Source organism: Corapipo altera, unplaced genomic scaffold (genome assembly GCF_003945725.1).
Source record: "Corapipo altera isolate COAL_440 unplaced genomic scaffold, ASM394572v1 45, whole genome shotgun sequence".
NCBI classification, from domain to species: domain Eukaryota; kingdom Metazoa; phylum Chordata; class Aves; order Passeriformes; family Pipridae; genus Corapipo; species Corapipo altera.
The window spans coordinates 7,572,960-7,600,840 of NW_020884877.1; the positions used below are offsets into that span (position 1 = coordinate 7,572,960).

Genomic DNA, 27,881 nt, shown 5'->3' on the forward strand with positions numbered 1-27,881 from the left:
CCAACGTGCAGCTCAACTGCTCATACACGCCCTACCAGACCACTAGAAAAATAAGCTAAGTTGTGCTATTTTAGTTACTGCAGCCACAGAATAAACTGGGAGACACTGACTGAATGCTCTTCTTGGTGGTGCAGCACTTTATGGTTGCCTCAGCATAAAAGAACTATGAATTTTGACTCCTCAATGAATAGCAAAGGCCTTGGAAGTGAGACACACGTATCTGAGTCTCTTGGCTTTTCTTTTTATTACCAAATCATCCGTGCTGGGGATGCACTGAAAGTGTTTCTGCAGTAAGTCTGCCTTGCTGCAAAATGGCTTCTTTGGGGCCAGTGCTGTAGAATAATAAAATAAATAAATCCTCTGTGAGGAACTATTTTATACAGTACCTTTCGTAACTTAAAATTACATACAGTGTAATTTTATTTTAAGTTCAAAATCTGTTTTCCCAAAAGACCAATCTACTTCACATTGCATCTTTTTGCTACCAATACTTTAATGGGAGTTAAAGAACTGGTTGAAATCTAGTTGTTGAAATAACCTAGTACAAATTCTTACTGTGATTGGCTGTTTGCTGAACTGTACTTCTGAATAATACTTAAGTGCCTTGTATTTACACACCTGGCTTTCCATGCATTTTATAAAATCACTAAGGGAAGAATGAAAATATTCTAAATATACTCGCTACAAATGTAGGATTTATTTATCTTGAACTTCTTGCCTTTTTGAAGAATTTATTGTTTAAATGTGTTTATTCTTCCTAAAGAAAAGATGACAGAGGCAGTTCAAACATATGAGTTGTTAAGATACTACATTTTTGAAATTTATTGATGAAATAAAAATCAGGATACTTTTTGTGGGTGATTTTAGTTTTGTTTAAATGAAAAAAAAAACCCAAAATCTTTTAGGTGGTAGGTGGGGTATTTATTTTTGTGCTCTCTTTTTATGTTTTATGATGTTGCTGCTGGACATTCCACAGGGAGACTTCACACGCAGTGTTGCTCCTGTTTACAGGCAGTGTTTCCCAGACCTGCTGGTCAGTTGTAAGGGCTTTATTCTGCTAGTTTGGTTGTTGGTCATTAATGAAATTGTGTGAAAGAGCCCAAACTGATCAGCTCCTGAGGAAAAAGCACTGAATGTCAGTGCAGTGGCTGGGTCATGTGAAAAAGAAGCGCTAGGTCAATAGCCAGAGAGTGGAAAAAACCCTCTGAATTCAGTAGGCACTGGGCTGGGTGCAGTCTGAAAAAGATCATCTTGGTTTAGGATCTGTAAACAATTAGGTAACACCTGCAGTTGTTGGAGAAACCAACAAATAGCTCTGTAATTTATGCTTGAGGACAAGCGATGCAGATGATGGCAAACTGTGCAACGAAGTTTTTATTCTGCACCTATGAACTTCAAACATTTGCACATTCATCTTGTGACATCTGTCGAGGGTTTTTTTGTCATCTGTATGAAAGTAACTTTGGGATAGACCTCACTTTTATTTCTGTCTGTGGGAGTAGAGTTTAAAGAATGGATACATATAATTCAGGATGATTTTCAGTGTGTCTTTCCAGAAGACCTTAATCGTCCTTAATATTTTATGCATAGAATCACTGACAGAAATTATTTTTCTTTCTTTGTCTAAAGCCACCCAGAGTGAGGAGCGGCTGTGTGCTTTTAAGGACCCATATCAGCAGGACCATGGAGTCAGTGAGAGCCGAATCTCCCAGGAGAATGGCACAATTTTGTGCATGAAAGGTAGTACCTGCTATGGACTTTGGGAAAAAACACGAGAAGGAGACATACATCTTGTAAAACAAGGTATGGAACACTTCAGTTTAAGCGCAGTAGTTTTGCTACTTATTTCATGTTTTGTGATCTAGCCAGCAGATACAAAGATGCACAGTTGCAAAATTAGGCTTCTTGCGCATTCTGCAAATGCATAATTATAAATTTGCCATTTAGCAATTTTAAATATGAACAGAAAGTTCTTTTGAAATAAATGACTTCTAAAAGAAACCAAAGATATCAAGGCGCAGTTGAAGGAAAAAGCAGTCAAATTTCTTGTTACTTAGGATGTCCAGAGGCCTGTGATGTCAAGATGGCTTTCTTGAATTTCAGTATACATATTGATGTAATGATAAATTTAACAATAAGTGTCTCATTAAGTAAAAAAGTGTATACTCATATTGGTTGGATGTTTGTTTACAAAGGAAACTCCAGCTGCGCCACAAAACTGTCACACATCAGTAGCACAATTCACTGCTGTTCTGTGGGGGGAGAGTGATGGTAGGAGGGTTGAAGAGCCTTGCAGTTGCTGGAGACGTTTTGATTACCATTCTCAGGGACTCTGCTCTTTGTTACTTGGATGCAAGTTAATTTAGTATAAAGCTGAATGAGAGCTGGTATTTACAAACAGCTGTGCAGTTGTACTCCATGTTGTTTCATGTTTGATCTGGCAATCTGCTGAAGGAGGCAGACTGACTGCTCACCTCTGCCCCCCTGCTGCCTCTTTGCCTTCCAGACATCTGTACATAAATGACATTTAACTGCCATTGACCATACTTGGGAAGGAACAGTTGCTGCAGGGAGAAAGGGCCTGGTATTAACCAAGAAATAACTGTAGAAAAACCCAGTGATGTTGACAGTGAGGAAGAATTTTGAAAACTGTACAAGAAGCACCAAACTACATAGACGCAGTCTTGTGGCCAAGGGAGGGGACTAGGTCATAATTCATTTAGACTCTGGACCAGAGGGTGGTGATATGGTCTGTGGTACCAGAGAAATGGGGAATGGCATGCTTGTGCTTTGAAGGCTTAGTTTTATCATATTAAGGTGACAGTTGGACACCTCTGATGTTGGCCTTCATTGCTGCCCATGTTTCCTCTCCTTGACTGTGGGAAGTTCTAAAAGAAATTCTTCAGGTTTTGATTTAAAAGGTAGTAGTAAAGTCAGATAAGCAGATTATGGTAACTGTTTTCACCCCACTTCATAATGTTTAATTAGGTAATGTATGGATTTCTATAGGTGTGTCTGTCTGTTTGATAGAACTAATTTTATGCTTCCTTTAAGAAAGGTTCTTTAATTTACCTCTTTTTACAGGTTGCTGGTCTCATATAGGAGACCCACAGGAGTGTCACTTTGAGGAGTGTATAGTTACAACCACCCCTTCCTTGATTCAGAATGGAACATACCGCTTCTGCTGCTGTAGTACGGACTTGTGTAATGTCAACTTCACAGAGAATTTTCCACCTCCTGATCCTACTGATACAACACCTTACAGTAAGTCAAATGTTTCCCTCTATGCTATTTTGTGGTTTAAATGTTTTAGAGAAAGATGCTTCTTTCATGGTACTGTTAAATGTGAAACCTGTGACTTTTCTATTTATATACCAAGGAGACGGCAAACAGAACAGAGCTTTCACTTACGAAGTTTATCACACATATATTCCACAGTGCTCCACAAAGACTGAGCTAAATATTTACAGCAGGATTGTTTCTATAGGTGACTTCTGAATGCAGATTACATTTTCCAAAATGGTCTGTGATCTTGGGTGTTTTGATATTTGGATGCCCGAGCTCATAAGCCTGTGGGGATATTAAGGATTCATGACTTCTGTTAAAAACAGGCCAGTAGGTTCATTCACCTTTGGATAGTCTGGCCTGTCTGTTCAGTCATGGTGCACAGGTAGCTTGGAGTGGTAGAACCGGTCTTATATCAGACTGTAGAGATTCTCTCCAACAGTCTTGCAGTGCTTTGAAATCTGACTTCTTTGTTTTGCATATCTCTGGTAGGCGTTAACTTTGATATAATATTCAAAAATACTGGTTTGAGCAACGTAATTTTCTGTTATAAAATCAACATAACATATGGATCTAAATCAAGGGATCAAATGCTTAACCTCCTGTGACAGAAGCACAATCATAACTAGCAGGCACACTGTTGTGCTGTGTTCCAAGAGTTAAGAACTGAGGGGCTGAGTTAGTGGCCTAAGGTAAACATTTGGATAGCCTTTTCTAAATAAGGATTGTGAAAGAGAAATTAAATACAGTTAGGTATGTAAAGGGAGACACAACTGTTCCGTTTGTTGAGAGTTCTGTATCAATGGAAAGTGTTTTGTAAATGAAGATGTCTTTAATTGGGTAGCATTTAGAGCTGTGGAATGCAAAAGGAATAGTTTATGTTTAGGAATGATAGTATTTGAATTAACTTGAGCGTGAAGATCCCGATGCTTTAATTACTGATGCTTTCAAAAATGGCTGTAGGGTGGAGTGTTTGTAAACAAGTGTGATCAAAATGAGGGCTTGGCATACTAAAAAAATAAACAGCCTTTTACTGGGAAAGTGCATACAATATAAATGGGTAAAGAAAGTTGATAAGACGTGGTGCCTTTTGGTTGATAAGGCTGTTTGTAGAACTAGTAAATAGTGACCATTTAGAATCAGTGTCTCAGCTCAGCACTGCACAATGCAGAACAGACTCTTACTCGACTCTTGTAGTAGTCATTGGATTGTGCTCCCCAAATGTGACTGGAGTTAGTGTTGTAGAGGGAAATTAGACAGGAGGAACAAAAAGTGTGAAGATAATTCCTTGTCCCTTTCTGTGCCCCCAAAATAGGAAAACCAGGTTCCTACAAAATGACTTGTGCTTCTTCAAGGGTAGAAATTACAAGCTGAATTAATTCAATTATTGAGTGATAAGATCTTCAAATAGTTTTTATATGGAATTTTTAATAGTGAAAGATCTATGTTGATTTGCAAAGTGTGTGTGGGGGGGGAGATTAAATTTAACACAGTCCTTAATTCACCCAGCTGTAATTGAGTGCTGCAGCATACATTTCTACTGACTCAAACTGTTTTGTATTATTGTGTCACCTTCCATTTTCATAATAGGCAAATCTGGCTTTAGGCATAAGCATAAGCAAAGTAGATTGCTACCGAGCACAGTTGTCTGTCTGCTTTGACAAGGTTAAGAAATGGAGATGGGCCATTCCAGTAGCACAGATGGCCTCATTTGCCACTTTGGTGTTTTATTTGTAAAGAGATGGAGATGGGCCATTCCAGTAGCAGGGATGGCCTCATTTGCCACACATCCCACAGAGATGGGGCTACTCCTGACTGTTTATATCCCGCACACTCATAGCACTGTGGAGGCAGAGGATACAGTGTAGGAAGCTGGAAGGGTGAAAGAATGGGTAGGCTGTGGCACACGGAGACCTACAACATTACTGACCTCCATTCCAAGTGCTGGAGTCTCCATGGTCCCTTTTTCAGCCCTCTCAACCACTTCCAGAACCCATTTTGGTGCTGTAAGATTCAGTTTTGCCATCTGAACATGGAGAACAGCCCTCTTTCTTTGGCAAAATTCAGTTTTAATGGAATTTTTGGGAAGCTTTGTGTTAACTACTAGATACCTTACTTGGGCCCTCTTCCAGCCTTTCTATTAAAGTTGAGTGCTTCAAGGGCAATAGTAAGCTTAGCTGCACAGGCTGTGGCAATCTGTGTTACCATAGCTTTCAGGAAATCTTCCGCAGAAGGTTGTTTCACTATTGCCTGTGAACTGTAAGAACACTATTTCATCTATATTTTTGATAAAGCATTAAAAGTGTTGCACATTGAATAGTTCTTGAATGACAGAAAGTAATGTATGTGGCCTCCCAGAACTGTTCTTTTGATCCTGGAAATTTCAAAGCAGAGGTGACTGGTGTACAGTTAATTGTGTGAAGCCTAAGCATTTGTAAATGTTTTTCTTCTGATTTTCAGTAAAATCACACAGCATAAAAAGTTCTTGGAATAACAAGTGTAAATTCAGCTATAGTTTAAAAACTAATGGAACCTGTAAACACTACTGATGACCTTAGTCAGTTTAAAGTTTAATTATTAAGGAAAATTGTAGCTGTTCTTTTTAAAATGTTTCCTTGAAGGCTGTATGAAGGATCTGTGGAAACAGCAGAATAGTTAGGTTATTGAGCTAAATCCATCCAGAACAATAATGAAGGAATAAAACAATTACTTTATACAGTCTTTTGGTTGCAATTTTTGTATGACAAGTAACAGTGGTGTGTTGAAAGATGTAGCTAGACTATAAATGATTCAAGGAGATGAAAGTAAGTTAGGATCTTAATACGTGTTAGATATAACAAATTATCATTGTCATAAAATATAGCAATTATAGAAATTAAGTGTAATATTTAAGATAATGTCAATGTTGGTTTTAGGATGTCAAAATGTATTTATCACACAACCATATCTGGTAGAATGCAATAGCTTCTCTGGTTTTTTGTTTTTTTGGGGTTTTTTTAGTTCATATTTGATCAGGGAATAAATATAGGTTATCCATTCTGTTTTGTAACAAGTTTTATTAGAAATGAAAAATAAGATTAAGAACAAACAGGTTCTGGAAGCCTTAAATTTAATCTTTACTGCTTCTTAATGTGCAGCTGGTAATTTAAAACAATCATACATCTGAGTAGTCATAATATTCTTCCCTTTTATCTTCAAGATAATCCAGGCAGATTTGAGTAGTTGTTGGTTGCTAATCCCTCCAGCTAGAATTTTGCAAATGCTGTAGGATAGGTTATAGTCTAGAACCCACAGTCTAGAGGTATTAAAAATGCAAAGACTGAGATAGCTGTTTCCTGATGCCGGGAGAAGCAGTGGTTGGAGCAGGGTGGTTTGAATCTCAAGATTTGGTTGTGGAGTTTGGAGCTGTTGAAACGCAGAAGTTCAGAAACAACCACTTGTCCTCAATCTAAGCTTGCACTTCTGGGGAAAAATATACTTTCTTCTGCCTAGCTAAATCACAAAAAATTGACAAAAAATTTTCCATCTTAACTTCAGCCAGTATGTTCATATACCCCTTAACCCTGCCTAAAGAGGGCCAACTATGGCTTCCTGGGTCAGTGTTTTGAGACATGTGTTTGCTTTGGCTTTGTCAAATATTTAGTTTGAGACTTGCCAAATATCTGCCTCCTGTGTCTACAAAATGCTTTCTAAATTCTGAGACTGTTTTGAAGACAAATTCATTAGTTCCTCAATCATTCATAATGGCCAGTTAAATAGAACTTAAGTAGCTAAAGACTTAATGATCTCCCTCGTTGGTCATAGACATATTGCTGTAATGAAACAGTCACGTTAAAATAACATCAAGATGAAAGCAACAAAACAATTTTTAATTATTTTTTTTTCCCTCAAGGCTGCATTCCTGGCTCTGCAAATAAATTAATGTTAGAGCAACTGAGTGTTAAGAATGTATTTTTGTATGATATATGGAAAAAATTCCTGGCAGCAACAGTTGAGCATTACTGGTACTTACTGTTGAAAATTATGTAGGGCATTCTTCTCACCAACAGCAAATGGTGGCTGCAATTTTTAGAGGCTTTAGGAAACTTTTATTCAATAAAAGCACTGAGATTTGGATATAAAGAGACTGCCTCACACAGCAAAGGAAATTATTTCTTTATTCTGGAACACTGAAAGATGCGTTTATCTTTCCAGTGGAACATCCTTGCCTTTCCTTGCCAGCCTTCTTGCTAGGTATATAAAATATGTATGTAGAAGTCTGTCTTTAAGTGCACACAGAGTTGTGGGGAAACTTGGACAAAAACTACCATTAAAAAAAAGTAATTACTAATATATGTGACTGGGTCAGGTTAATTATGGTGGTAATAAGAGAGTTTTCATTTAACTATTGGTTTTGAGAGGCAGCAGTTGGACTCATGTTGCTGTGGGCACGTGGCCCAATCTAACTCCCTCTGAAGCTGAATTAGATCATGTCAGGCTAATTTTGGAAAGTTGTAACCCTGCTCACTCTCAGTCGTTATCTTGAACTGCTTTTTCCGGAGAGCAGCATCCGATATTAGTGATTGAAATGCATTTACTTCAGCTGGGTTGCAGTATCTGATCAGCTAATTTTGTAGCTGGTGTTTAAGTTGCTCTTTCATTTCTGATCTGCTTAATCTAAGAAAACACTCTGTAACACATTTTGCCTCACATGCGCTAAATTTTTTTTTCAGGTGATTTGGATGCATAGTAAAGGGGAAATTAAAAACCTTTGCAAGGTGGTAGATATTGGACATTAAAAGATGGAGCTGGGACTGATCTACACGAGGCTTAAAACTTGTACCCTTGAAACGATAGGGAGTGGGTCAAGTCAGTGAAAAGATAAGGCATTTTATGTCATTAATGTGCCTTCACTATGTTATAAGGTGGGGAAGAAATACTAAGACAGTAATTAAGGGCCTTAATATCTCTTAAAAAAAGTTTACTTTGAGACATTTAAGTATTTGATGCAAGAGAATGATACTGTGCCTCCAAGGAAGTTACTTTAGGGCACTGTAGAAAATGAAGATATTGAATTGCTAAAGGAGGTACACGTGAATGTGTGTGGAGATTTCTAAGTATTTGTTTCTGTTAAAAGAGATTGTATGTGGAGCAGTTAAGAGAGGGGGAAAACAAAAAGTAGGGTTTTTTAAAATAATTTTTAATATACTGAATAATTATGAAATATTTGGATTTTAGCCAGCTGTTGACAAAGTTTTGAACCCTCAGTTGCCTTTCCGTCTGAAATTTAGTGCTTAGTGTTTGTTTTTTGCTGTTTATTTGGTTACAGGAAATTAGTTAACTGTGGAGAGGGCTGTGACACAGGGTGCACATTGCTGTAAGTGCATAGTGATAATATTTTGGAAACGTATTCTAATTAAGACTATGTCTTGTGTGGTTGTAACCGAGGGAAAGGTGATAGTATTGTGGATTAGTGGAGGGCAGAAAAAGTAGAAGTGAAAGTTGTTGCAGGAAGCAAAGTATTAAAGCAATTTTTTTAGAAATTCAAGTGAAAACTTTGATTTCCATAGAATTAGTGAAATGTTCCAAGAATCTCCCAAGATAACTGGTAATGCTTGTCGAGTAACTTCAATTTCCCGTTAGAAATGAATCTATCAAAGCCGAATCTCTTAAAGATTGTCAGTAGCAGCACTTACTGTTTTAACTTCTGAGACATCATAGTCTCCTGAGATTAAACTTGCATCTTTACTGAATTTAAAAGTAAAGCTTTGATGTGAAATTGGAGTCTGAATATGAAATATTAGCTGTGAAGGCAAAGCCTCCTTAGAAAACTGTACGTGTAAATTTTTTTCTCTTACAGAAGCATTTAATCAGGAAGATGAAATTGGAGTGTTTTACTTGCTCTGGCATTGAAATATTTTGAAAATGTTTTTAAATTTCTGTTATGCACCAAACCCATAAAATGCTGAAAGCTGTGTTAGAGGAGCAAACATGTTTATTTGAAAAAGGAGAAACGTTTCAAATATTATTTTTACAACAAAAAAAAAGCTCCAACCCCACCGCCTTTTTTTTCTTCTTTTTTTTTTTTTTTTTTCTTTTTATGAGTATGTTCTCTATTGCTTTGTCAAACTAGGAGAGCTGTACCAGGTCACCACAGGGCTGTGCCAGCAGGAATTAGTACTGTGTTATGACCCATAGGTCTGAGAACAAGGAATTTGCAAGGTTCTTTTTAAAATCTGCTGAAATCTAAAAAAAAAAGCTTTTTGAATGCAAGGTGGCATTTTTGTCTTCATCTCGACGTTGCTATATAGTGTGTTTGTGAAGTGCTAGAGCTATATTTGCACTTTCTTTCAGAGGGCTCGGAGGTCTCTATTCTTGAAGTAGATGTGAGAATAACTTCTGACTTATTCATTTGATATAACTGTCTGATCTTCATCTCTGCCATCTTTGAAGTGTCCTGCGTATTTCTAGTACTACACAGCAACTATTTTATTCACATTTAAGGTCTAAAATGAAGAAGGGAAACAAATTTTTTGAAATGCAATCACTGTTTTTTGACACCTTCAGTAATAGTGAAAATGTACATTTTAAGCTAACTGATGTCTGTAAATAGGTGATTCCCAGTTCTTTTATCATGTGCAGTTCCTGAGGTGCTAATTTGCATCTTGAGTAGAAATTAGTTACTTATGTTTTATGCACAGTTTAAAGAACTGCAAATATCTTTGGGTAATACAAATATAGTAAATATATTTTTTTCCATTTACGGGGAGTGTTGGGTATTGTCAGACTTTCTTATGTTGTGGTATAATAAATTCAATGTCATAGTTAGTAGATATCTTTTGTGACAGTGCACATTGAGGCTTTATTGTGAATGCCTTATACACCCAAGGTAAAAGTAGATGAGACTCCTAACAACAATACTCTTTGCATCAAACAATGCATTGGTGGAAAACTGGACTGTAAATGAAAAAGGTAGTGGAAAGGAATTGTTTTGCCCCATCTCAAGGCAAAATGGAGAACGGACAAGGATGCTGTACTTTTTATGTCTTTATTCAGATGCTGCAATATGCAATGTAATACATGTATACAATATCAACATTATTCTAAACAAACTCTAAAGTGCTATTTAACAACACAAATAATTTGAGAAGTAGATAGGAGCTCTCTGGAAGGAAGATTGACATATCAGTGTACATTTGGGTGACATTATAGATCAACAGGCTTTCTGATGGTGAAGTAGTAGTAATAGGCTTCTAGTATCTATTCTCCAAAAATTTCAAGACTGGGTGCTGTAGCTTTTAACACTTCAGAGAAAGTTAAAACTACAGCACTGTGGAAGCTACACCACTTTAAAGACTTGTGAATTTGTTTAGGTAACTCTACTCAGCACAATATACTGAGTGAGTTAGCCAAGATACTTTACACTCAAGTCATTGACAAGCAAAATTAAAACACTATTTATGTTTTGTGGATGTTATACTTGTCTGTGTCCCTGTGCTTTTCCAAACAACGTTTATTTCCTCAGCGGCTTTGTTGACGTCCTGCTTTCCCTGTCTTGTCATGCTCAAGGCTCCTTGTGGTGAGCCAGAGTGGCAGAAATGGCTGTGCACAGGCTGCTCCACGGCTGCAGCTCCTGACAGAGGGCATTAGCTTCAAAATGCTGCAGTTGTATCTCCCCGGGCAGGCTGGAGCTGCTGGGCTTTCTGAGAACACTGTTTCTCATAACCCCCTTTGTCCTGCGATGTTACCCGAGGAGCATTCCTCATATTTGATTTTTAGCATGGCTCTACTCTGGGTTTCCTTAGCAATTCTGAAATGAATGGAGTTAAAAGGAACGAGAGCTCTGCAAAGTTTGGTTATAAAGCACTGGTAGGTGTTGCCAGCTACTACTAATAAATCCCCACCTCATGGCCGGTACAGTAGCAGTCTTTGTCCACAGACTACTGACATAGTAAAAGGCAGACGTGGGACTGGAGCTGTTAAGTGTAAAATACAAGATCACTTATAACTATCCGGTCTGTTATTTGCTGTTCAGTGCTATTAGGCTCATCTGTGCAGAAGTGTTTAGATCATGGAAAACCTTTCATGTATTTTTTTTGCTTCTTAATTAGACTTTTTCCATAAGCCTCACTTGTTTCTGTCCTGTGTGCTAAGTTTGCTGACAAAAATCGAATCCTATATTATGGTTTTGTTCCATGCATTTTACCCTCTTGATTTTAGAACAGATACAATTTATAAAGAAAACTTTAGGGTTTTGGCACTTTACATACCCTTAAAATAGCCCGTTAGCCCGACTGCTTTGCAGTGATACCTGAGTTGCATCTATAGCTCAGCACAATGGGACCCAGCCTCCTCAGAGGAGACTGAAAGTCCAGACAGACAGTTAAAATATCTTGGCTCTTTACAGTTGGTCATTAATCACAGTTCTTTATTGAGCTTTTTTGATAATTTCTTTTTTATTTATCTGGAAAACATTGTGATCCAGAAAATCCAATATGTTACTTAACATTGATTTCTGACTGCTTTCTTTATGATGTAGCATATGGTGCATCCTCAGAGAGGATGCTCTCTGGAGGTAAAATGCTAATGGTACGTCAATCTAGCACAATCCTAGGAGCTGTAAGTAAATAAAACATTTGTTTTTTAACAGTGTGTTAAGTTGTTTCTAAGGACACTTGAGGAATTACTTTTAAACAAAGCATTTAAAGAGCGAGAATTATGTAGGTTAGCTGTCAGGTGGCTCCTGCAGAGGCTGGTGCAGAGCAGGCAGTGAGCAGAGAGAGTCACATTCCCCCCAAGCCAGGGAGCAAAAGCTGCAGGGCAGCACCGTGCCTGGTTGGATCTGGCTTGCAGGCACTGTAGTCAAAGCCTGAACTCAGGACTGTCTGTGCTTATCTTTGTCTGTATGCACTAAGTGACTGTTCTTTATGTGATTTGATTTCTTTCACAACTGTGCTGTTGGAGCATCTTCTGTTGTGAGTGTAAAAAGGGTTAGGAGCTGTACTGGATAGAAGCTATAGTTTGTCCTTTCCCTCCATTGTATTAGACAAAATATCTGCTTGTGGATGGATACTGGGGATGAGGGTTTTAAATTAGTTTCCCTTACAAAGGAAGGCTAATGTTCTTTGTATTAATAAAGTGAATGGCAGATGCAGGTAAGTGCCTCAGTTGTTTGGGTTGTAAACTTGTGACTAACTCTTGAACGCTGAATGTGAAGTTTGGTAACTGGGATCTGTGTCATCCTGGCTATACACATCTCCATTAATTCTGAAGAATTGAGCTGTCAGAGCTGTTTTGAAGTCGCCTGAGGTGACCTTTTGGCTTTCTGGGTAACAGAGCCTGTGTGCTTGAAAAACAAGGAGTTCTTAGAGGATCCAGGGAAACCAATGCACACAGGAAAGCATCACGTCAGTGTGCTCCTGGTCAGAACCCCTGATTATGCACCAACTGCAGGTGTTTTCAAAGCTATTGCTTCCAGGATGGAACAACTGCTATTGTTGCCATCCAAATGGGAGACATGATGAAATTATATTCACTAAAATCTTGGTGAAGATTCCCGTGAATGTAATTGTACTTCTTTGCAAACAGGGATTCAAGTCGATACCAAAAATCTATTTACATTTGTGTTGGTTGTGTAACCAAGAAGGCTTACTGTTGCTAGTAGGGCAGATTAGGATGAGGGGAATTTGTGAAAAAGTTATAAGGAGACTTATATGAAGTATAAAGAGTAGAGTTCCTCAATCCACAACTATGTCTGTATAGTATTTCTTTGTGTCTTTTCATTTTATCTGGATATTTTGTGGTGTTACTCTTCCCAGTCACATTGCAGTTTTGTTCTCTTTCTGTGGTGGGTTTGGGAATGTTCCTTCCTTATGTATTGAAATAGCTGTTGATGTATACTATACCATTCACCATTATTATTTTTGCTGTTTTGTATTTAATAAATAAAATGAATGGTGCGGTGTTGTTATGGACACTAATACGTAAGCACAGGAGTTGGGAGACCAAGTGTTGTGTCTGTTTTTGTGTGACAGAGACTTTCCCTGTTGCAGTTCTCATTAGGACTGAATTTTGTGATAGGAAATCAGATTTTTCATGTCAGCTGTTAGAAATCTGGGGGTTTTTGTTGTTGTTTTTTAGCTTCCATGTTTTCAATATCAGAATAGAGGTTGATCTTTCTAAAAACCAAACATCAGCAGATTCATGTAGACAGTCCATACATTTATTTCTCAGAAGTCTGGTTTGTTTATCAGTGTTTTATTTTTGGGATACTAAGATGTTTATTCTGTAACGCATTTGTTAATTTGAAAGAAATCAATGTATTAATTAGTCTTAAAATCTGACTTACTGAGTTTTACCTTATTTCAGTTTATTTGTGTAGTACACTTCTAAACATTAGCTGTATAGATATGTCTAGAGGGGAGAAGTTAAGAATTCAATCTCTAAGGGCAAGGAAAGATACTGAGAGAAGCGTGAAGATTTTCTATTGCCTTAGCTTTTTTTTTTTTTTTAATGGAACTTTAGGATTTTTTCTCTTCTTTTAGAGTAAAAAGGTAGATCTGATATTTTCTGAGAAGTCTGAGGAAGGACTTTTTCTAAGACATCAATACCAAGTTGCAGAGAGATAGGAGATTGTGATCCAGCTCTTTTAAATTCCTTTGAAGGTTTCAGTGAGGTGGATTCAGTGTTTAAGCACTACAGTTTTGTGCATTTATTTTAAAGGTTGAGCCTACAAAATACTGCATATATGTTTCTTGGCGTTAGACCAATTATCTCCTAAAAGTTTGTGAAATCTCTATAAGTGATATTAGACAACTTTTGACTTTGGCCTGGATTTTTGCCTTCCTTTAGACTGGCGGCATGAGGCTCATTTAGAAACTGCTAGTCTGAGACTAGCAAAAAATTCCCTTTTCAGACATTCATATTGACTTCAAAACTATATATATGCTTTGAGCAGGAGTGTAAGGTGTCCTTGCCTCCTGTATAAAAACACTTCTCACTTTTGTAATGCTGTGACAGGAAATGAGTGTGTTGGAGCTGTCGCAGTGAAAGTGATTTTTTTTTTCTCTACCAAATAAAAATATTTCTTTTTATCTTTGAATGATGGTTCAGAGCCCTGTCTATCCATCTGGATGTGTTTGTCTGAAGGAATACCCAGCTGATATGTGCTCTAGACAGCTGGACCATCTATATGGAACCACTGAGATAATTTTTGCTTGTTCATAGTTCTGTTTCTCCTATTAAAGCATTAACTCACTCTAAAAGTAGCAATGTGGGATGCACAAATAGAATTTTAAACCCCAATGAATTAGTACAAATGTTGTAAAACACAAACACAATTTTTATACATGTGTTCTTTTGACCTGGGAGGTTTTACTGTTTAAAAAAACTAAAACTGAAACAACACACACACAAAAACTTCAAAAAGAAGCAAAACCCCAAACCATCCCCCAGCAGAAAAAACAGACAAAATAACCCACAGGCACGGAGCAAGTACCCACATTCACACCAACATGAACTTGTGACAGGTAGACATCCAAACTGCAGCAAATACAAATTGGTTCTATTCTAACTGCTGTTCTGTTTTCCTCCATTTCTATTCTCTGAGGATAAAATTGCAGTGAGTAAGGCAAAATGGATGATGCTGTCTGAGCCACAGTGAATTACACAGAGCCACGTTCTTCCTTTGAATGCAGGTCCAGACACTGCTGCTCCACAATGCTGTGGGAAAGCAGAGAACACTTGGTGAAAACTTACTGCAAAATAAAGCATGTAAAGCCACAGGAATCAGTAATAGATGAACATACAGAAAATATTCGAGCTGTTGTTTAAAAAGTTTTTTTAATGACTCTGAAGAGTAATCTGAGTTCCTCTGCCTTTACCAGCACTGTTAGCAGATGGATCGTGCACTTGTTACCTGTGCAGGGGAAGGTGGGACGTGCCCTCCACCACACGTGGGTCTGGGGGAGCAGAACCCTGCACACACCTGCGTTGGACACTCCCAGCTGTGGAGCCATTCATAGCATCTCCGGAGCAAACTAAAAATGCGTGGGGGTGGAATAAACACAGACTGTAAACCAAAAGCATTACACATCTCCCAGTGCTGTGCCAGGCACTCCGGGAGGGATGCTGTTCCCAGGCCTCAGAGCTCCTGCCAGCAGTGCTCCTACAGGCACAGTGGGAGAGCCAAGGGAGGTGTGGGCTGACCCTGCTCAGCTTTGGAGGGTTAGATAGGAGACAACTTCTGTCCAACACTAAGAGGATAGTTAGTGAGTAATAGCAGTGGGAGAGGGTGCATAAAGGAAAAGGTTTTAAACTAATTTAAGATTTCAGTGTATAGCTCAGGTGTGCTAACATTAGTTTTCCTCGTTTTATACAGTTAAATGTTTTTGGGAGTTTTGGGGGGTTTTTGTTTCGAGTTGGATTTTTTTTTCATGGAGGATTTTTTTTGTGTTATTTTAATTAAAACTGAAAACATCGAGCTCTGCTGTGGGGAGAAAATTTTCGTAATAGTCTTGGAGTGTTAGATACCTGCTATGAAACAATAATAGTTAAATATTGCTGATGGGGGAAAACTCATAAATTGTGAATCCTTAATTTCACTAGATATTCCAGAATAAACCAAGTGAAATAAGGTACTAAAGATATCAGTCTGAACAGGTTCTCCCAACTCTGCTGACCTTGATCCTACACTGAGCTAGTGTGTAATCTGTAGGAGACTACTCAGAGCAGGGAGTGGAGGTGAGCACAGTCCTACATTTAGGAAGAGTCTGTCTGTCACCGTGCTGTGCTTGCTGTGGAGCAGAAGTTTCCTACAATATGAGGGAGCACAGCACTAAGTATTTAATTAGCTGAGGTCATATGTCACCTAAATGTTCGTCGAAGATATGTGCATTTTATGCCTGCACACTTTACGTGTGAATTTATAAGTTGATATTTGAGCATAAACTGGTAAATTTGGAGTTTCTTCTAGCAGCCTGTATAAGAATTAAAATTACCACTTTTTAGGAATTTAGAATTTCTGCTTAAGCACAACCTTCTGAGTAGCTTAGCACACCCAGGGCCACAATGATGACAGAAGTGTGACATGAATTTCTTCGCTGCCTTAATGTATTTGTAATCACTGTAATGGGTTATGTCAGTAGCAGTGTCTTATTCCCAAAAGTGCTGTTGGCATGATGCTGGCTTGTGGTATGATGGAGCCCTTGAAATGAGATTAGAAGGCAGGCTTTTCCATTCCTTCTAGGTGGTTATAAAATGAAACAGTTACCAGGTAGGTGCTGTTAACAGCAAGGTTTTTTCCTCTGAGAAGCAAATATGTTCTTGCAAATGCAGTCATCTTCCAACTGTAATGTAACTATGTTTTGGTTGTTTGGTAGAAATGTGCTCAAGTACTTGACAACTTGCTATATTATTTCTGTGAACTGGGCTCCTGACAGACCTCTCCTGGATTTGAAACCTTTAAGCAAAGGGAAATTAAGGAAGAAAAATAGGAAGTGTATTTTGTAAGCATCATGGAACTCACAGAACACTTGGATTTCCTTTTTGAAAGGATAGATTGGGAAACAGAACTCCTGTCTAAAACAGTAATAGGACAATACCTGCTCAGAGGCATAACTGGTGTGATCACCTGTCAATTGTTAGAAGGAATAAGCAAGGAAAACAAGCAAAAAAACCCCAGAAAACAACCAACCACCAAACCACAGTTCAGACTGAAAGCAAAACGTTAATTGTCAATCATAAATTCTCATTTTTGCCCTGGTTATGCATTTTCACTTTGATGGAGCTTATAGTGATTGAGGATGTCTTAAATTTTGAGCAACCAAACAAGTGTGTATTAAGTGTCTTCACTGAAGTGTAGAAATGCTTTGATGGTGTCCAATTGGAAAACAGCAGGATCACTTGAAAACCTTGTCTATGGCTGCATGTATTTTGTGATGGGTTAAAGCAGGAACACCTGTCAGGAAGAAGTCAGTTTCAAGTTTAACTTTATTTTTTTATTTCGCAAAAAAAGGTTTCTACTTGTTTAATGAGACTTGAGGTTTTTGCCTTTCATTTAACAGGATTTCACGGTACGGTCAGGATTTGAGTAAATCGGATTGACAGAACACTTCTTTGTATTCAATTTTTTAAAAGGTTGCTTTTTCCATTCTAATTTCTACAGTATCTGTGTAAATAAGTGTCTTATGAGCATACCAGTCTCAGACTTACAGTTTAATTGCACAGTGTCATTAAAACAGCTGAAACCAATGCTCAGGGCTGTGACAGGTTCGGGGATTGATTTCAGAAAATTTTTCATTATGTGGAATGTATGTATAAAGTAGAAAAGTTACAGAAGCCGTATCACTCACTATGTAAAAGTTTTATTCAATCTGTGAAATTAATCTAGCAATCATGCAGATTCCAACATCATTAGCAAGTCAGTTTCATAGGATTATGAAATGTCTCCTCTGACCTATTCAGATTTGTGTTGAAATATTTATTCCTGGTTTGAAACAAGTTTGTTACTGTAGGGCAGACAGAACGTGTTATACAAGTGAAGTCAGCTGTAACACGAATTGATAGCTTTGATACCAGCCTTTGTACTTGATTGATGTATATTTATTTTGGCAGGGATGTTGCCTTAGATATGGTCCTTCCTCCCTTCCCATGGTCTCCCCGTTGGCTTCCGTACCCCGCTCCCTGCTCAGCATAACCGCGGTTGTACAGCACAGCTGTCGGGGCACCGCTGGGCTGGAACAGGCACCTGGGAGTAGGAGGCAAGGGATGCCTGAGCTGGCACTTGTGCTGCGAGAAACGAACATCAAACGATGTCTGTATTTCATCTGAAATCAAGTACTTAGATCTGTAGAAGGATTTTGCATAAGTGCAAACTAAGGATTACTATTTATCATTATTGCCTTTTTCATCTTCGTGTTATTATAAAGTAATCAGAATAACCTTTGAAGTTAGGGAAGGTACTGTTTTTCCCATTATATAACTAGCTAACATGAAGCACAAAGAGGCAAAGTAACTTACCTAAGATCAGGCTATTCAGTAGCAGAGCCAGAAACGCAATCTGAGTTTCTTTTTGTTTTATAATTCAAGTTCTGGAAATTTTTTCTTTCCTTTAGGAAAAAAAAAAAGGTCATTTACGCATATCTGACGTGCACTTGTGTGCCCTCATACAAGATGCAGTTTTCTGTTTGAAGAAGGTCCCTCCAGCTGGTGCCTTGGAAACAGAAGCTGTGTGTCAGTGGAGCCTATTGATTTTGCTGGGGTCCTCCTGAGGTTAAAACCTTTCTCCTCTCTGGGCCATTCTCACTGTTTCAGCTTCTGCCCTGCCCAGTGCTGGCCCTGCCACCTCCTCTCATCTCTGTTGGCCTTGTCAGGTTTCCACAGCCTTTTCTGTCCTTTATTTCGCTCTGCTTGAGGATGTCTCCAAATCGCTGCATCTCGTACCTGTGAAGTATCTTTGAGGAAGAGGTTCTTCCTGCCTGGAATGCAGCTGAATCTCTGTTTAAGCAAGGACAGGACAGAGGGAAGGAGCCATTGCTGAGGCCTCTCAGCTGTGGAGGAGAGGTGGCTTTCAGCAGGAGGCAGGAGAGGTTCAGCTGCTGGGCTGCCCTCCTCCGCTCCCCAGCAGGGACACATGGTAGAGAAATGTAACAATTATTGTTATCTTAAAGTTACAGAAGACTTTTAAAGTATTTTTGGAGTCCTAGAAAAAGAATCTGGAAAAAGTTAGAAATTATATGTCTATATACAGATGATGACTGGGGAAAATACAAGAGAATGAGGGAGGATTAATGGGAAAATGGGACATGTACTGTCATGTTAGACCCTCTCCCAAACCATGATAGGAAGAGCTGGAGCAGATGCATACCTTTTGGAGTACCAGAGGCATTTTTTGAATTGGCATTAGCCAGACAAACAGTCTTTAGTAATTGTGAATGTTTCTAACATATCAGACAGATTTAACTCACAGATCTGTAACACAGGCTTTCAAATTTAAAATTGCATGCCCTTTTACATATGAGAATGTACACTATACTGAATTGTACTGGAAGTATAAAAAATGTTCTTGAATTAAAGCAAGTAGGAAAAGTTAAGTTTTAGTACTAAAATACTTGCTGCGCTTGAGGATTACAATTGAGGATTACAATATTAAGCTGATTTAGGGCATGAGATCTGAAGTACTAGGACATAAACCAAAAGTGCAATGAAAGGTTTTGTCAGAACTTGTTCTCTCCCTGTTTGTATTGATCTTGGGTTTACACTTGAAACAGGTTGGCTGACTAAAATTTTGCTATAATTCAGATTTCACTGCACGCTTAGGGAAATGATTTTGAAATCAACACGCTGTGCAATCATGTCCATTAGATCAGTTCGTTCTTCGTTGCCTGTTGCTAAGGTTGACAGGAGAAAAGTATTCCTGAACCCCAGTCAGAGATGTGCAGCGTTTTTGACAGGACATTAGTGCTCCTTGTCCCTGCCCACACCGGAGGGGAGCGCAGAGCTGGCAATGGGCAGGAGCAGCATCGGCCTCACTGCCCGTAAACAGGCACCCGCCGTTCCTCCAGGGTGCGCCCAGCAAGAACCTGCTGGGACAGGCCCAGACATCCCACACTGCCTGGGCTTGGCTCGGCCTTCCCACTGAGCAAATGGCTGGCAAGGGGGGGACCTGGCTTTGTAGGAGCGAGGGGAGCACGGCCGACTGGTGAACAGTGTTCCTGGGCTTCAGCGCTCTCGAAGACATGGAATATGCGGGCACATGGGATCAGAGCTGCCTTTTCTGAAAGATGAGGGGGGTTGGTTGTTTGCTTGCCCATACAAAAATAGGCGTTTCAGTGTTTTGATGTAATTTTTTGGGCTCTATTTTTAGCGCCTGGGAACATTACAAACATGAAATATGTAGCCATTGAGCCTGTTGAATTTAAAAGAACTTCAAATGTCTTTCAAGAGGCTCTCCGAAGTGCTCATTTTTTTCCATTGCAGCATATGTATTTTTTGATCCAATGCTTTACAGAAGCTGGAAGTGTGCCATTATGGTAAAGCTGGTGTTGCTGTTCGGTTTGATAAGCAGTAAGTCCTGTTGGTCCAAGATTAATATAAGGGAATAATGGAAAGATTGTTCTCAGCCTTTTTATTAAAAACATTTCTCTGACTGTTTTATTTCAGTATGGAAGATGTCCCCAGTATGTGGTTAAGTGCTCAAATAAGCTTTCCATTACACTTGAAGGCAAGGTTGAGGTGCACTCAAAAGTAGTTTGCCTATGGAAGCGAGATGTTTCTCTTATCTCTCTAGTAATCAAATATTTATTGGTATATAGGAAATTTCAGAGAAAATAATCTAAATTTAGTTTTGTGATTGAATTGCTATTTATTCTACATACATCATGATTATGAGAGTCTATTCAATAGTGTTAGAAATAACACTGAAGATCCCTGAACTCACAGAAGAAAAGGCAGAACAGGAAGTTTTGTTGGGTTTTTACGAACTTGTGAATTCCTTCTGTACAAATGTGACAAGCTGCTAATTCACCTCTTTGTATCTAGTCATCAAAGAAAGAGCAGGTAGGGATTGCATAACCCACTTCCCTGCCAAGAAATTACCACTCATGCTTCATTTTTAAGTTTCATGTATCAGTCCAACCTTCAGTATTCAAGATGAACAAAAAAGGCCAATCTAATACCCACAGCCTGGCTCCAGACTGGGTGCTTGGGGGCAGCCAGTTCACCAGAGGAGAACAGAGATGCTGGAAAGGATTACACCTCTCGGACTACCTTGACTCAGGGACAGTGAGGGAGCCCTCCTCTTCGAGACAAAGCTCAAGTACAAATTGCATTTTCCAGCAGCAGATTTTTGAAAGAGATCTGCCCACTGAAACGCTGCCATCACGAGTGACTGACTTCTAGCTGTAGCAGGATTTCTCTGGAGCATGTTATGGGAAATAAATTTTACAACCCAAGCTGCATGATGTTTTCAGGCATTCATTGAGGAGGCAGATGGGATCTGTGGTGCATGGTTGCCAGGTTGTGATGTCTCATGAGAGACTGGTGCTTTCTTACAGTCCAGGTTCCACACAGTGATGCGATTATGTGAAAAATGGATTAAAATTTTAGCTGTCCTGATGTGGAGAAAAGCATGAAAAGATGTGTCAGAAAGGACGCCTCATGACAATAAGTATATAGGATTTTATATAAAAAATATAAAATATGATGATGCTAAGTGCAAAGTGGAAACATAGTGGTGACTGTTTAAATCTTTTCTTCAAATATTGGAATGATTGGAAGCAAGTGCAAATTTTCTGTTTCATCCAAACCAGTAGACTAGAAACCAGAGATTTCTCTTAAGTCTGGGGGAAACATCCATTTTCAGTTATGAATGAAAATTGCCTTAGGGTTACTGGTTGGCAGAATTATTCTGTTAAAGAATGTTACACCATCTCCCACAAAATATGCAGTTCCTATAGTGTTTTTCATCTACACGAGCACCAAGTGCTCAGTCCTCTTCCGTAGAAGTTATCTTGCTAACTTCATTGTGCCTCAAATGCCTTCAAGAATTCCGTGTGAAATAGTGTTCATTACCTTAACTTTGGTTAAAGTACTGAAGGCATCAGATTGATAGGCATCAGATACTTATATTTTATAATTCTGTTACAAAATTTGGGCATGGAGTTTAATTTTATTAATTATTTGTCAAGTACTTACAGAAGGATGCAGCCTTATTTCTCATGCACAGGCTCATAAATCAGAATTAGGATAATAGTTGTTTTAAAACATGTACCTGTCAAAGGTTAAATAAAGATGTTTAAAGAATAAAGATGTTTAGGAAATGCTATCTTTATTCTTTTCATCATTCTTAGCAATGCAGAGGTTTAATGGCAATAGCTCCTGCTGGGTTTCATTGTAAAGGACTGTAGAACACAACTTTTGAGGTATTCCAACCTTGTAGTTCCAGTTTAACTAAAATGTAGATTTAAATGCATGTAGTTAAATTGGTGTAGAAGGCCATGTGATGGGATTCTTGAATTATATGATAGTCTGATCTATGCCTATGGTATTTTTGTAGATACTATCTTTTTAGATATCTTTTGGTATCTTTTTAGACACTGTTAGCCTACCAACATAGTTTTTTGTTACAAGTTATCAGCTTATTTTTTTTCTTTCACATTTTCTTCCCTGTGCTGAATAAATTTAGGATTTACATAAAATAGTCAGAGTCATTTTGGTATAGTGTTTATATTAGAGACTTTCTTGTCAGTTGCTCTAATGTGTTGAAGACTGAACTCTCTTGATGCAGGACGGTGGTTCAGAATTGAGGCAGTAGTCAGTTGTTTGGAAAGAAATGTTGATTACTGTCCAGAAAAGAAGAGAGAAAAAGACCTGATAAAGTGTTTTGTTTTGGTTGGAACGTGCTGCTAGAATGCAGTTAGGGGTGCATGTTCTACATGTTGTAGAGGATTCCTAGAACGTTTTTAATATAAGCTTTGTGTAGTCGAAACAGATAAACAGATTGTGATTGAGATCTGTGGGCCTTTGGAAAAGATTGCTAAATGTATGTTTTTTCAAAGGACCAGGATCTTACCACTGTCATGAAAGTCATGCAGGGCCACTGTGGAAAGCAATGTGACTTTAAAATCAAAATGAATTAAATACACTTGAAAGGTCTCTTTTCTGATCTGCAGAGCATATTTGCAGTCATCTGCAGCTGAAGGCCACATTGCCCCCACACTGCAGCCTTCCATCTCATGCTGTGTTGGTGACTGAACCCTAAGCTTTTCCTCATCCTTCTGATCTCATCCTCAGTATCATTAAGATTCCTTAATGGAAGAGCAACTTCTGCAACAGATTGTCAATGAACATATTGAATCTATCACATCAAAGAAATAGTTGTAGAATGGCGTGAAGACTCTGCTTCTTTTTAAAGTGATCTGTATGGGCAGATCTTTGAGTCCCTCTGTAATTTTACCAGCTTTGATCAGAGTCCATACAGCTGCAGTTGTTTTGAAAAATCAGATGTTACTGTTGTGCTGTGAAGGTTAAAGGATGGTGTTTTCCTTGCTTGTTCAAGACTAACACTGCTACTTACTTGTGATTTGGCAAATTAAATAAACATTAGTATTTTGGTACATATCAGCTGTAAGACCACTTGGTTTCTGATACACAGCTACCACAAATTCTGTTGGAACATAGGTAGTTATTTTCGAAACTGATTTTAATTATATAGAATAATTGTATGTTTCTCTAAAATGTTTTTATACAATGCTTCTCTAAACTTAAATACACACATATATTTTCTGGAATTATTTACTACTGTGTGACAGATACACAGCTGTGAGTCATTTACATGAAGAGTAGGCAGATTTCTGAAAATGGAATAAAAAGCTTTAATAGCAATATGGAGATCTGGTGGAAATTTATGTGCAAATGTCCTTTATTATATGATCACCACCATGTAAATATATAGCTTTGAAACAACATTCTGAAGCCTAAGGTTTCATATTCAAATGTTTAAATATTGAAAGGAAACAATGTCATTGCTTGCACAGTTTCAAGGCCACATCCTTTTGCATGTTTATGTTGGGATACAGCCTTTAATTACACAGTCAAATTTTTCCCCTTGGGATTCCTAGTTTTTCAACTTGGTTAACACTTGCTGCCTTTTCTCGTGGCTGTCTTAAGATGTATCATCATAACAGTGATCTCTGTAGTGTCCCAGGGAGCTCTTTAGCCATCGTGGTATAAAACCTTTGGTGTAGTAGCAGAGAGAACTTTTCTGGACAGCTTGCAGCTGTTATGAGGAGGAGACAACCCTTCCTTCTCCTCATTTTTCATTCTCTTCGTACGTTCTGATTTCAGTACTAGTATCAGAGCAACAATGTGCTGAACAGTGAAGTAGGAAATATGAAAACTGTGCATGGGCTCCTCACAGTTTGTCAGCCAGGCTGGAATATTTTACCTTCACAGCATGGACATCGGTGCTTGAACTGACACAGTAATGGTGGTGGTGGTGAGTTAGTTGATGCTTTACCCAGAGTGGCGAGGGAGGGAAGATATATGGGGGGTGTGGGGGAACTGAGGGGATGGTTGTCTGCAGGTTTCACAGTATTTGCTGATGGGAAAGGAAGCTAGAAGAGTCACACATCCCCTCTCTGGCTCCCAGAAAGGAGTTCCGTATATTTACAGACTCTTTTGCCATTGGCTGCTGTTACCTGGTTTTGGCTGTTTTCTCAGAATGTTCTTTCATCATAGGATAAATGCTAATTTTAAAGTATGGAAACAGGAAGCATACAAAAGAGGCTTTAATTTTTGAAAGTTAAATTACAAAGAAATAAAAGAAGCTTTTTCAAGCATAGGCACAGATTGGAATACTTTTGCATTAATTAATATTATAAGCTTGTGTTTAGAGTGGACGACTTAATTTGAAGGAAAAACGCTGTTCTTCCTGATGCCATTAGCACTGTTAATATTGTTCATTCTGTGTCATTCCTGGGGAAGGCTAGGAAGGCAGCAGTTGAACAATCTCTATGTGCAGCAATATAGAAGCTTAATTTTAAAAACTTAGTTTATCAAAGATACTGTATAAGTGCTTGGAAACTATTATGGCAGTGATGCCTGAGAAAAGAGAGAGAAATGCCTAATGTGTAGAAGTGCCTGCAGGGAGTATCCCATGTGCAGGGCTGGGTTCAGCCAGATGACTCACATCTAACTGAGTGCTAGAAGCATTCCCCTTCACAGTGTGCTCTGAAATACATTCCCAATTATTTGTGTGTACCTTTGACAAAATTCTCTCCATACACAAGGGATGTTATACTTGGGTTTTTGGAGCCCAAAAATAAGCTCTTGCTTGATGATGAGGTCAGGATGCTTCTGGGAATGGTGGCTTGTTGGTTACCAGCTGCTCCCCAGCCAGGAGGAAGTTGTCTCTGTTAAAGAGTCATGCTTTGTTTCTTTTTCTGATTTAAAAAAGAAAAGAAAAAAAAATACTTATGCTGTTTGCTGTCATATTTCTTTGTGATGGGATTGGTGGACTTCAGTAAAATGCTGACTACTATCAGAATTACTGGCCAGATGTTTCAAGATAGAAGGGTGTACGTGCTGGGTTGTCTTCTAAGTGGCATCTTCGTACTGTTGGTTGTAGAGTCAGTAGCCCTGGGAACGTGCTCTCCTTTCCCATCCAGCTGGGACAAGAAATTGGCTGTTAAAGTGTTTTGGGCCTTCCAATGGTTTCTCTTGGTTTCAGTTTTTTGTTGTGGCAGATTTTGACTAGATCAGGGAGCCTAAGTTGAAGCTGGAAATAAAAACCTCACCTATACTTAGCAGTGAAACAAGCGCTGCACTGACCTTGCTTTCAGTTACAGTAACGTAACCTGAGGAAGCTCTGCCAATATCTTCTGTGTACAAGTGTAGGTAGAATTTGTCTCCACAGTCAACTCCTTAATCATTGGATTTTCTAGAGTCTGCAGCTAATTCTGCTCATTATACCATTAGTTTTTTTATGCTAGACATTGGTTTAGGAATAATACTGAGATACCGGCACTTCCAGTCTGAGATTTGAAGTGGGTGTTGGATAATTTGGTTTTAATTCATTTTGTATTTGTCACTAAAGAAATGCCCAAATATTGATGATGATTCCAAAAACTAAAATGAGATTCTTGAGTGGTTGTTTATGAATGTTTAAAGTGAGTTTATACAGTGACATGGTGAAAAAATACAGAAGCTGTATGGCAGGTGTCTGGGCATTGTAAATAATAAAAGCAGAGTCCACTGATGTGAGGGAGAGATTGTTTGCAGTTTCAGACAAAAGAAAGTCTTCAGAAAAATTTGTTTCTGCACTGTAATGGATCTGGAACTGTTGATAGGAGATGTAATATCAAATAAACTTCCATATTGAATGTTCTAATTGTAAGAAGTCGTGGTTGTTTCAGCCAGGGCTATAAATTCATGGAAGAAAGCATGAAAGGAAACTTCTGCAGATTTTACATCCTTGTTTCAGCAGTGCCTTGCTTAAAGGTCAGTGATTACTTTTATTGACCCACACTGATGTGTCTTGTGGTGATTTAGTTAAAATGCATCTCCAAATAATACCAAGAGAAATATGACTTTTGTGCATATGTATATATAAAATATGTATTAATTACTTAGAAGTAGATAAAAGAGGAAATGTAAACCCCTGCAAATGCCTTGAGAGGTCCTATCTGGCTTTGGCTTTGGTAGCATTTCTTATCTAGGTGTTTAAAAGTAAGTATGGTGTAAAAGAGTAAAGATGACATATAACCAAAGAAAAAAGATGGATTGATAAAATTAGTGAGTTAATAAGTGGTTTTTTAAGCTTTGGAAGGTTTTAAAGCTGAACAGATAAGTGACATAGCCTTTTTGTTCTATTTAAGAAAGATTGATAATCTGACAACATTACAAAAGTTATTGTCGTACAAAGGAGATAAGGGTGGATAGAAATAACACATTTCTGGGGGTTTGGGAGTTGACTGGGCTTTTTGTCACTGTGGGTTTTTTCTGCTTTTCTCTTTATGTAGATTTACAAGCAAAAGATAGTAAAACTGTCCTTGCTGGGAGATGACTGGCTGTCACATGCAGAGTTTTACTCACTCATACTGTTTTGAGCTGCACCTTACCATTCCATTGAGATGTTCATTTACACTTACTAAGAAATATGTAGTTATTCTTAAATTTATGAATGTTGGTCAACAACCTGACAGTAGTAACTTGCACTGTAGGACTGACTTGGTTGTTGGAATGTTGACAATGTTATTTTAAAATATTTATTTCAATAAGAATTGAAAATTAGTTCAAGATTAGCCAATCTAAGATTCGTTAAGAAACAACTCTGCTTAAAAGAAAATAAAAATATTCTTTTCTCTTGAAGGCCAGGGAGGTTCTTTGAGGTTACCTGGTGGCTGCACAGATACCCACTAAAAGAAAAATCCCCCAGAGGGGATAGTACAGCAAGGAAGGAGAAAGCAATGATCATTTTTCTCTGTATGTTTTTCTACTACTGATGGGCACAAAACATTTTTGTCTAGAGATTTTCTAGTATCTCTTCAGCCTGCATAATGCCACCATTCACAGGCTTCTATGGGAGGTGTGCCAAGGCAGCCAGAGCTGCTGAAGAACCTGTTGCTCGGGATGCCCTTGCCCTGGGCTATGCTAGGACTGGAGGAACAGCAAAATCCCATTCCAGGATAGAGGAGGGCCTTCCTGATGGAGGCATGTTGTTAACCCTTTGATTGTACAAAAAACTAAAGCAGAGCAAGCAAACTCAGGCATCAGATACCATTTGGCAAACCGTGGTGGAAATGATTACTGGTTACTTGGCAATGGGAAGGTTGCAAATGGCTGTGTTCTAGTTGTGTGGTCAAAGGAAATACAGCTGAGATTATAGTGAAAAGGTCAGTCTCTCACAACCTGCATCTTCTTAGTACACGCTAGGCACTGTCTTGAACTGATGCAAAACCTGCCACGTTTAATATATATTTTAAAAGATAACCCAATAACATGTAAATTCCATTCATAAAAATGGGAAAGTCAAAATTACCATTTCCCTGCTAGCAGTTACTCAGCTTCTTATATTTGTGTAATGTTTCATAAAGCTTTGTATGATGCAACAGTTTCCT

General features: G+C 38.4%; 1 protein-coding gene across 4 annotated transcripts in view; it reads left to right on the plus strand.

Moving 5' to 3' along the window:
- Window positions 1-27,881, plus strand: part of BMPR2 (bone morphogenetic protein receptor type 2) — a 104,186-nt gene that overhangs the window by 51,526 nt on the left and 24,779 nt on the right. For all 4 annotated transcript variants that reach the window (XM_027636385.1, XM_027636387.1, XM_027636384.1 and 1 more), the window contains 2 exons: window positions 1,630-1,803; window positions 3,085-3,264. In XM_027636385.1, coding sequence (XP_027492186.1) covers window positions 1,630-1,803; window positions 3,085-3,264 — 354 coding nt within the window. The remainder of the gene's footprint in view (window positions 1-1,629; window positions 1,804-3,084; window positions 3,265-27,881) is intronic.